Source organism: Centruroides vittatus, unplaced genomic scaffold (assembly GCF_030686945.1).
Source record: "Centruroides vittatus isolate TY-2023 unplaced genomic scaffold, ASM3068694v2 contig_717, whole genome shotgun sequence".
Lineage (NCBI taxonomy): Eukaryota > Metazoa > Arthropoda > Arachnida > Scorpiones > Buthidae > Centruroides > Centruroides vittatus.
In genome coordinates, this window is record NW_027122456.1 from 4,117,822 (window position 1) to 4,130,157 (window position 12,336).

The 12,336-nt window shown below is 29.9% G+C and overlaps 1 protein-coding gene across 1 annotated transcript in view; it reads right to left on the reverse strand.

Annotated features, from left to right (window-relative positions):
- LOC136980706 (R3H and coiled-coil domain-containing protein 1-like) overlaps positions 1–12,336 on the reverse strand; it is a 52,901-nt gene that overhangs the window by 32,036 nt on the left and 8,529 nt on the right. The window contains exon 4 of the mRNA XM_067276896.1: positions 346–600. Within this exon, the coding sequence (XP_067132997.1) occupies positions 346–600 (255 nt within the window). The remainder of the gene's footprint in view (positions 1–345; positions 601–12,336) is intronic.

The following is a 12,336-nucleotide window of genomic DNA, read 5'->3' on the forward strand; positions in this document are numbered from 1 at the left end:
AATATAGGTCCTGAACTTATCAGCACAATTCAAATTCCTGAAAACTTTGTAGCTTTTTAAATATAAGCCCAAGCTTTTTATCAAGAAATTACAGTAGCTTTTTTTGAACAAAAAATTTAACATATATTACATGCAATAATGCATTTCAATAGTTTTTCATTTTTTATATATATTTTTTAAAGAAAATGAATTAAGTTAGGTATATAATGTATTAGGTATATAATTGTCACATAAAAATAAATGTTTAGCATATCACAATCTCCTTCTTCCACTGATTATTAAAATATGAGTACTGATTACTAAAATACTTCAATCACCATTATTCAATACGTAACATTTACATACCTCTTTTGATTCATTTCTTGTGAATATAACTTTGTATCATTTTCTGAATTTGATTTTGGAAGACTGACTATTTTTCCTGATAGAGGAAAATCGGCACATTTTATTCTATGCAGAGTCTTTGGACTCTTCTCTACAGAACAAGATGTAGACATAGTTGCTTGTTCATGTGATAAAGTTACTTCCATTGGAATGTAACATTGTTTTTTCAAACTGGAAATTTCATTATCTTTGGTGTAAACTCTTTTTTCTGAATCTCTGAAAATATAAGAAAAGAAAAAAGAATTAAAATTACTACAAAACTTTTATTTCTGTCATTTATAAAAGAATTTTAAAAAAGATAAAAATTTTATATGAAAAATATTAAATGTAAAACACACAAATTAAAAAGAAACCAAATAGCCAGACATAAAATTTGTTTCATTTATTATTCCATAAATCCAGTCAAACCTGCAGTTATCATATTATACAAAAGATTAAAATTTTTTAATAAAAATACAATCATCATACAAACAAATGCCTAGATCCAAAATACAATACATCTGCTAATTTTTCCATTAATTTCTGTTAATGCATGTTGCTCTTTAAGAAGGACAGTGCTTGGAATCAGTGCCAATACCAAAATCATCATAAGACAAATATTGTATGTCCTAATTTCTCCAAATTAAATATTATGTCTTGTATGTACAACAGTACTGTACTTTTAATTGACAAAAACAAGCAGGAATAACAAAGATTACAAGTCAGAGAGCTTGAGGATAAATTATTACTGATAGTTTGTTATAGAGAATAAATAAAATGTATTAAGGAATTTGGCAGAGGGAGAATGGAAGTTTATTGGTTGGAGAAGTTTGTTACAGAGAGTATTCTTAATTGAAGATTTTCCTGTTATCTGATAGTTATAAGAATTCAGATTTAAAATTTACAAGATGATTGTGAAGTTAAAATAAATAAAAATTTGTTTTATTATTTTTAATAATATTGTATTTTCATTATAAAATTGCCTCCATTGTATGACCATTTTGAAATTCCATTTATTATGTATTGTATTTATATTCACAATAGAAACTTGTTTAGCAGCATACTAACAGATGAAGTTTCAAGCTTAATAAAATACATACATTCATGACATATAACATGCAACTGAAGAGTAATTTATAAAGGTATCCTCTGAGACCATTTCATTATGCTTGTTTACTACCATAAGAATTATTGAATAAAGAAGTCTACAAGATATGATGTAAGGAACTGAGTCCGAACGTTATTTTTATTTTATTATTATTTCTGTTTTATTATCTTTTGTTTGGGGCTTATGTTTATTTAGGACGAAGGTTCCCCACCACTCTCTTGTTAGTAATGAAAAATGAAGAAAAAACAACTCACGGAGAAATAAGCGCCATAGGAAACATCTTGCGCACTTGCGCTGCCAGGCGGAAGTAACAGTTCGCAGAAAAAAAGTGGGGGGGGAGTCCCCACAATCACTAGTAGAGAAATACTTGATAAACTGTCTTAAACATCCCAGAAAATTATGATAAATATTTTGTAAACGGTTTATAAGCTTTGTCGGAAACCTAAAGCTGCCAGAACAAAGTTAATGTTAGCAACTAAGTATGTAAATAAGAGGAGTAACCCAGCTCAAGTGTGACGTCACCTCACAGTATAAAATCCGTACGTTTTCTAAGTATTTGATTGTCGAATTTCAAAGGGGAATTACTATTAAGTTAAGCTAAGTTTATTGTCGGGTTGACTTGTTGATTTTCGTTAATAAATTTTGTTTGGAATTATTGATATTTGTACGTAGTACGTTCTAGTTGCTAATTAAATATATTTGAACTTTTGATTTGACTTGATCTTTATCGTTGTTATTACTAATTTTTCGGTGCACGCTTAAAAGCCCAGGCCTGGCAAACTAATCTCGAATCCGCATAAAGTACCCGTTAGGTTAACGGAAGTTTTACCGACCGTAATTATAGTCGGTTTCCTAAGATACAAAAAAAAATTAAGTACTTTACAATGAGAGAGATATGGTTATCACTTTTCATTAAATATGCTTATTTGTGTTAATAACAGACTTCATTTTAAGAAGTATTAATGTTATCAATTTATCTTTATAATTCAATTAATTCAAGTCAATTAATGTTCCAATATTCAGAATGCAAATCAAACAATGAGGTATTACAGAGGTAGAACTAAGAAGAAAAGTTTAAAAATAACTAATTACTGTGATATTTCATGCCTACAGTATACAGTAAAGGTATAAATAAAAAGTATTTTACGTCAATACTTTAACAACCATTTTTCCATTTAGCAATAATATGACATAACACCCTCAGTTCAGTGTGGACAATACGACAACATAATATAGAAAGGAATGAATTTCAACCAATAAATACCCATCACCTTTTTATAATGCCTTTGTTCAAAACCATGTTTATCATATACGATTACATTGTACACAAAGGCTTGCATTAAAAAGGAGGGAGTCGAGTGTGGTATTACTTCACATTGTACTCGACAACATTCCATTATACAGTATGGTTGCCATGCATATGACATGCTCTTTTATTCTTTGAAGTTAATGCCTACCCCTTTCACTTGTAATTTGAAAATACCAGAACACTGGAAGCACTAGAGATGTTCCAACTGGTTGGTCCTTCTAACGATAATGGCATCATGGAGATTAGAATGTATATTGTTGTCCATTGCATATATGGCAAGGGCTGTGGTATGTTTCTTGTTAGTAATCTCATATCTATGTTCAGCTATTATAGGGGTCATTTAGTAGATCCTGTGTATTCAAGATCTTTATTGAATATGTCATCCCTTATGGAAACTTTGTATAACCCCATAATCTCTCCTGTTGACTGCATCTTTTCCATTGCAAAGCAGTTTCTAAATCATGGGATTACACTTTTATACCAAACAAGAGTTCATATCATGGTCAAAATCAACTAAGATGTGCATAAGGTTGTTGAAGTGTGTTACAGGTCTATAACAGACATATTTGTGATTGGATGAGAATACTAACTGCATTTATTTGTGTAAGCCCTGACTAAATTGCAAATCAATCCTTTTTTGTAACCACGGATTATAGCAATTTGTTCTAAATGTTTCGTCTAAATAAGTGCAGTTCATAAAAGCTCTAATTGTAAGGGCTCTGAAAGCAGCTATTTTATACATGAATGGGTCTGCAGAGTTTTCTGGGATAAACAATGACATGTGATTCAGCTTGTAATAGACACTAATGTATATGTGTTCATTTTTAATGTGGGTATTCAGATCTAAAAAATGACATTGGTTGTTACCTGATCTAACTGGAGTGTGAACCAATATGGATTATCATTCATATGCTGTAAGAAGTTATCAATTTTGGGCTTGTCCTTCCAAATAATCAATATATCACCTACATATCTTTTGTATGCGGTTATCTAACTTTAAAACATTCTTCTCTAAAAGGCATACTACATTTTGTAAGACTGCACTTGCTAATAGATTAAATTTGGGCAGGACTGTGGTCAACTTGTATTCTGAATATTGGAACATTAATTGACTTGATAAAGCTTAGAATTAGATCAAAAATGTTAATTCTCCAGTACAAAGCAAAACTGACTAAGGTATTAAAAGGGTTGTTTTACAGTTAAAAACTGAATATTTTTCAATCTACAATAAGCAGCAGAAAACTATGATTTTTATAATAAATATTGCTAACTGGCATGTTTTGAAAGAAAAAAAATAATGTATAGTTTTAAAAATAAAAAATATAAACCAATAAACAAATTCATCAGTTTTGCTATAATTATATCACTTTTATAATGAAATTTCCCTATAAATAATAACAATGTTTCGATTGGTAATTATTCTGGCATGTACTATACTGTAGACTTTGTTACAAGTGAGAGATAATACACTTAATTGATTTAATTATTTTTGAATTAATTTTATTTCATTTTCTGAAAAAGTATTTTTGGATGAAAATTTTTGCATGGTATGTCAAAATTTTAAAAAGCTGGATATTGTAACTAAATTCCAAAATTCTACTTAACTCATAATGTTGCATTTGAAAAAAAGACATCTTTTAGTTAGCTACATGAGAGCTTTAGACAAAATAATAGATGACTTTAAAATTATTACAATTTTAAACAATGAAATTCATATAACTATCTGATTACTTATCAGTTATCACCTCGGTGTTAAAATTTTAAGAAAATAAAAAAAAATTTATAGAAAAATATCAAAAGAAAACTTTATACACATATCTAATGTGTATGATTTCTAAAATCACTAGTTGGCTTTCTTTTATTTTTCCTATGATAATTTTTATATAAAATGTAAAAAAATGCAAATAATTTTAATTACATACTTGATAAATACCTTAATTATATTTTATTGCTTCTATGATAAATAAACTCTAAAATTGAATAGGGATTGTTGATAAGCTATTTATATAATAATAGTAACTTGTTTGGAATGAAACGAATAAAACTTTATAGAAATTTTGAACAAAATGTTGACAACAATAAACATTTGAAAGTATATATTCTTAAATGATAATTCTAAGACTGAATAAGCCATTACCAATCTTAATCTTTGAAAATGCATCTTATATATTAGAAAATATATTCTATACAGTCTTATTAAAAAATTAAGTTGTAAATCTCATGAAAATGTTTTGAATTAAAAATAAATCAGCTCCTTGATGACAATTGTTGATAACACTTACAAAAAAATTTTCAAAGATGTTTATCATCATCTACATTATTTACTTTGTTCCAATTACTCTTACTAATCAACAAATCCAAATCTGTTGATTAGTAAGTCCTGTAAACATCTCCAAGTCACTTTAGTTGGATGATTGCTTTAAAATATATCTGGTTTGATGATGATGTTTATATATATATATATGTCTTGCCGGTGTTTGCAATGGCCGGTTGAGTGCCTTGGGAGATGTTTACAGGACATGGGCACTGGATGCATCCCCAGCCGGCATTGTAATAACTGTCCATGATTATAACGTAAGCTTATATATACTGAAAGAGGAGATCAAACCGGAGATCCGGGTAGCGTAATTGGCAATGCATCTGCACGGTAAGCAGGAGTTGCAGGTTCAAGTCCTGCAACAAGCCAATTCTTTTCGTCCAGTACTTCTAAATTTTTTTAATTAAATTATTAAAATTATAAATATTAAATTTATTAAGAGATGGCACTTAACATCTAACTCTAGTGCCAAACTGTCTTATAAATTATTAATATTATAGCTATTTCTAGCCCGATTAATATTCGGCTTTAGTTGGACGATTGCTTTGAAATTCATAGTATTTCTAATCAGACCTTTACTACTTCCCAGGAGTGTCCTAATTACATACAAATTTCTAATCTTTCAGACTGACAAGCCATCATCAGAGGTTCTAAATACATTTTACAAAATTCAGAACATAGAACATGTCTAATTTCAACAGTTTTATAACTGATCATTCAAACATTATCAAATTAAATACAAAATTCAAATTTAAAGATCACACTGTTAGCTACAAAATACTTATTTACACTCAACTAAAACAAACTTGTCAATTGTTAATATTCTTTATGCAGTTCTCTCAGACACCAAGAGCATTACAAAGAGGGGGGCCTAAGTCCTTAATGATAGTTTCATCTAAACCCCATTTGTATATCTATAATATTCTTGCTTGCCAGATTTTCTCTTTTCCTCTGATTTCTTGCAAAATATCTACATCATTCATAGAATATTATTACTCATTTTTGTGCTCTCCTCAGCCTAGACTGTTATCATTCTTCCCTTCTTAATAAATTTCTAATATTTTTCAAATAAGTAAAACCTTTTAAAATAGAATGTGACTGTACCAACCAGAATTTTCCATTTTAATGTAGGTTTCCATTCTATTGAGGATTATGTTTGTATTTCCAAAACAAAATTTAAAAAAGTTTTATAACTCATATTTAAAATTCCTCCAATTAAGTATCCTCTAATTCAGTGAAATGCAAACTATGAAACAGCTGCCCTCACAGGATTTGCAAGAAAAATTTTGTTAGGCATGAGAAAATATCAAAAATAATAAAACACAATATAAAAACAGAAAAAAGTAAACCAATTAAGCTTCACACTACATCATTACTGGATAATTAGAACTAAAATACATTAAAAAATAAAATTTGGAGTCATACCAAATTTCTAAAACAGAGAGGCTGTTAGTAAAAAATTTAGTGGAACACTAACCTATTTTCTCTTCCAAAGTAAGTGTTTTATATCTCAAAACATAATGAAAATAAAAAAAAAATAAATGTATGTTAAAACCCAATATCAACAGAATGTGTTTTAATAGTAAAAAATAAAGAGTGGAGGAATGAACAGAATATAGAGATAGTTTGAATTGAATGGATATTGTTCTAAATTAAAAACATGTTGCATTGAAATTTAAACTGTGGAAGATATATTCCAAATAAAAAGATATATTTGAATGAGAGTTCAAAAATATCGTTTCTTTTTGAATGATAAAAAATTTGATAACAGATGAAAAAGTCTGAAAGAGCTTGCGGTAGAATCTTGTTTGAACATATTGTGAAACAACAAATTTTTTCCCAGATCCCACCAATCAATGTAATTTTAGGGGCTGTCCATAAATTACGTAAAAGCGAGCCAGGGGTGGGTGGGGGTCTTGACCCCCACCCACCCCTGTGTAAGAAACTGTAATATTTTCTTTGATCCCCCTCCCCTTCCCTATCTTATGTAATATTTAGGCAAGACTTTATAAAAAGATTTTAACAAAAAATTTTTTTTACAAAACCCTAAAAACCTTTGGTTCAAAATATATAATTATTAATTAGTTAATTAATATTTACTATTATTTATAAAACACTGTGAACAAATTTAAAAATATAAAAATTTAATGAATTCGAATAAATAATTTATTTTTTAATTATTAACAATCTTTTCATTATCATCATCATTAATCAACGTCATAATATTCATTTTTAGATTAATTTTAATTTTCACAAAAGGACACAAAAAACTTTGACAGATCGACCAGCTAGTGTACGTGTAAACAAACATCATAAAAAATAAAACAAGACAGAATAGAAACCACATCCGTTATCATATTGATTACATCTGGCTAAGGTCAAGAAAATAAACTACATGCTGCTAAAATATGCTAGGTGCACCTGGAGACTAAATCATAAAGCTTGTAAAACTCTATATAATGGGGCAATACAACGCGGCCTCTAGCTGGGTCATGTAACTAGTAAAAATTCAGTAGCAAGTAAATTACTCTCTTTTCAAAGACAGTTTACCATTAGAATTTCAAAGTGCTGCAGAACTGTTTCTACTAATGCCTCTCTGATACTAGCAGAGCTCCTTCCTTTGCCATTATGTATTTTTTTTTTATTATTTAACATATATTCATACATTCCCTGTTCTGCCAGAGGCACTACCAGGGAAATAGTGTACAATTTAAATTTAAAGCAATTGTGATATTGTAGATTACATGCAGCAATAAGAGTGGTGAAACAATATATACATAACATAAAATTGTGCGATACAACTAGACATGCAGGCACAGTGAGAAAATGAACATAAGAAAGAATGCTGTCATAGCTTATGACATGCGACTACAAACTGGATGCAGAACAAAGGCATTTAGCAGAGAAACATTATTCATATTTTATCATTGCAACTTGGTTATCTTACAGTAAGTAGAAATAGAAGTAGCATAAGGAATGTGCTACTGAATGGCTATCCAAGTCAAATAACAAATACCTGCCATTATGTATTGTAGAAAGGTTCTAAACTACTACATCAGAACTACAAACATCAAGGCTCAACAACGGTCTCTACTCCTATCTATGGTTGTTCATATGCTACCACATTGCAATTATCCTACTATCTCTGATAATCACCCTGTAAACAAGGTTATCCCCAGAGTACATTTGGTGTCATCTGCTTCCTCCATGGATAACAATGCAGACATTAATATCTACACAGACATATCTACATCTGTGTAGATATTAAGCCTCCTTCGTGTCGGCTCAAATATCTGTATCTTCCTCCAAACTGACATATTTTGCCCAAAGTATGTTAGAAGGTACAGATACCCTCCCACATACCTCCAAGCTAAAGATGATGCTTTCTACCAAGCTGTTCAGTGGGCCAATTCACTACCAAACAAAACTCTGTCTATCAACATTTACAGCAATTCTCAGTCTGTCCTAAACGCACTATTAAATCCTAATTGCAATAGCAATAAAATCATATATATCCAGCACCATATTAAAAATCTTGTAAATAAGATAACTTTTATATTTGTTCCTGGCCATACTGGCATACTAGGAAATGAAAAAGCCAACTTTGAGGCTAAGTCAGCTGAAAAGGACACTGACTTGGACTCCACTCACATCCCTCTCTCATGTAGCATCCTTAAAAATTACAATCAAGACAACACTATACAAAAGTGGAATCAACAATGGGTGAGCAGTAAAACTGGTAGAATAACAAGACTTTTTTTCCTAGTGTTGAATGCAAGTTTTCATCACTGCCTAGAGAATTAACATTTGTTACCGAGAATGGTAATTTTAAAAGCTACCTAGTTATGGATAACCGGGCAGAAACTGCCTCTTGCTTTTGCTCTATAGAAAACGTAGACACTGTCGACCATGTGATCTATCGTTGTCCAATTTACGATCAAGATAGACATATTCTGAAATTAGAAATCTTTACAATTGGTTTCAGGTGACCATGTCCACTTGACATGCTTGTTCAAAAGCCACTATTTCATGCTTTTTACAATTATGTTCAAAATATATGGAAGAAAAGACTATAATTTCTAATTTTACATTTTAGTTTTCATTAAAAGCCAAATATTACCGTATATTTCCGCAAGACGATAGTTGAATCATAAAAAAGACCCACAAAATCCGAGGTCGTCTTATAGGACAGATACAAAAAAAAAAAAAAAAAAAAAAAATTAGATTAAAATTTATATAAATCAAAACCATTATAAAAAACGGACAAACCGTAATTATTTACTAGTAGAGAGTAGGGTATGTCTTAGCCCATAGGACGTTTTTGTGAACAGTCAAGGTCATTACCCGAATGCCCAAATGTTTGCAACAATCACAAGGCAGAAAATAAAATTTGTTCATTTGAAAGATTACAAATAGGACATAATTCTGTATACACTATATAGTATTATTATCCAGATGGTGATCGCTGATCTAAACTAAATTCATAAGCCATTGATAGTTTAGGGATTGTCTTATAGGACAGATATATGCTAAAACTATAAAACTTTGACAAAAATTTATACCTAGTCTTATCTGAAGGTCATCTTATCTGTGGAAATATATGGTAATTTTATGTTTACTTTGTATCATGTATTTTGGTTTATGTATTCTTAGTGTTATACACCTGTAGGAATGGTTCACTTATTCTAATAAAAAAAAAAAAAAAAAAAAAGAGAAACGAGAAACGACCACACGGCCTTTCTCCCATGATGATAAATGTGTAGAGCGTGAGTCTGCTAGCATTTTTATTCTATCACGTCACATGAGATGACGTTAATACAACAAGCATTCTTAATAGAAATTGCCAAATTAAAGCCAAATTCAAAATTCCACCACTCAACGAGATTAAAAAATAAAAATAAGAATATTACATAGGTAGGGGGCAATAGATCTTGTCTTGAGTAAGAAATCTTAAGAAATCCTTCACTCTCACCCACCCCAAAATACCTTACATAATTTATGGATGGCCCATTACTTCCTTTTAGTGAACCTGTAACTCAGAATAAGATTTTTTATCCTATGTATTGAAAACTTTGCATTTTTTCAATGTTTTGTTAATGTTTGGATGTTTCTAGAGTTCAATGATGCATTTGTTACATCTGTATTGTACAATTTAAGAATTGTACGAGGAGAGTTAGCAGAATGATATGATTGAGAGAGAGCCACCTACTGAACATTCTGATGCTGGTCCCAAGTGTAGTGCAAAAATTTAGCAGGGTCATCAAGTCTTTCCAAGTTATGAAGACCTTCCTAATGAGTTTCAGCATAAAGGAACAGGCTGTACATGACATTGTTAATATCAAGATTGTTCTATTCAACTGGCAGAAAAGCAGCATCAAAACAAACTAAGATGGACAAGTTTTTTAACAAATTGTGAAGTCAAATAATGTACTAATAAGCATAAGTAATTTGCCTCTTTTATTCTTACAGTATATACAATTTCCATCAACTTTGTTGTACACACAAGGCATAATATACAATCTTGTAACATATGTGGTTTTGAAGTCTGAGCAATCTATTAAACAAGATTCTACTATATTTAGTTTGGTAATATTGTTTTTCATGGACTCCAATTCAAGCAGAGAGGTAATGAGAGATCAGTCATATTATGGAAAGTGTATAGTGACAATATTGCAAGTCTTGAACATATATACAAGTTGCAGAAATGATTTAATCCACAATAACAAAATAGGAAAATTGCTAACTTCAATGACAGAAGAATGTTGAAAAAACTTTGAGTGATAGAGTACAAAGGTAATACGATGAGTGTTTTAAAATATCATAGAACAATTATATATTTACAAAAAAAAAAAAGAACAATTATGTCAGAGTGACTGGATATGAGAAATGTAAATTTGAAAATGGTTCCATGAATCCTTACAGATGATAATCAGAAATGTGTAGAATTTGCAGTGTAATTTTGAAAAAATTTATACATCATCTAAATTTTTGGATTTCATAATAAAAGAAATAAATTCTGTCTTTCAGTATGATCCAAAAAGTAACAGAGCATGAATAGCAAACTCCCTCATCATCCCATTTGAAGAGAGCAAGAATGTTTCAATTAAAGATCATGTCCATACTTGTTGCTTTCTTTCAGTGTCATGTTGTTATTCATTATGAATTTGATCTGTCAAATCAGACTCATAGTTGCCAACTATCAGCATTTTGTATGCTCTGTCAGTGGACAGGCCACTTTTCCCTTTTGTCAGCATTTTTAAAGAATTTGATATTGTCACAAACACTTCATTTAACAAATCTAGCACCAAAATATAGGTTGAAGACATTGCATGTGTTTTGTTATGAACAACTGAAGCAAAACAACACTGTTCTGATTCTTTCAATTGGGAAATAACTGAGGTTAATAATTTTATATATGTATGTTGGTATATATATGAGAATTTTAGCTCAAATGTGATAATTTTGAATGGCAGATAAGATAAATTGCATTTTCAAATCTGGCAACTTTAGTGCAATGTTGGTGGTTAAATCAATTATGGCCCACTCATCAGCAGAAGGAAACGAGTTAATTTTATAATTATACCAAATTATTGAGCAATGCTACAGTTTTTCTGCCCAAACAGAAGAAATATCTGATTCATCACTTAAGAATCTTAAGAATATCTATGCCATATGGTATGAACTTTCTCAAGAAAAAAAACTAGAAGGTTCTTTGATATTTGTGGGACTTTACAAAAATTACAAATCTTTGTTAAATAGTAAGGCTGATAATTTTACCATACAACATTGCAGGACCGCCCCTGCATTGCTGTGTGACAAAAAAAAAATATTCAGTATAATAAAAAAAAAAAAAAACAGAGATAGGAAATAAATAACCAGAATAATTGTTGTCCTTAATAATTTCAGTGAAAGTCAATAAACTAACTGATAGCAACTGTCATGAGTACATTGTACTATAACAAAAGAAATTATTAATAAAGTAAAACATCAAAGGCACTAATCATGCAATATCAAGATTCATGACACACAAAGATGGATCATCATAAATCTAGGTGTAGATTTATGATATGTCCCGTAAAATATTTGACTTTTTTTTTAAATTGTGACATTAAAGAATATAAAGTTATTGCCATACTCTTGACAGTGTTTATAGCAATAGCTTTATAAAATATCATATGCGGAAGATAACATTAAATTTTGTTTATTAAAGGTATTTAATATAAGATTTATGCAATATCG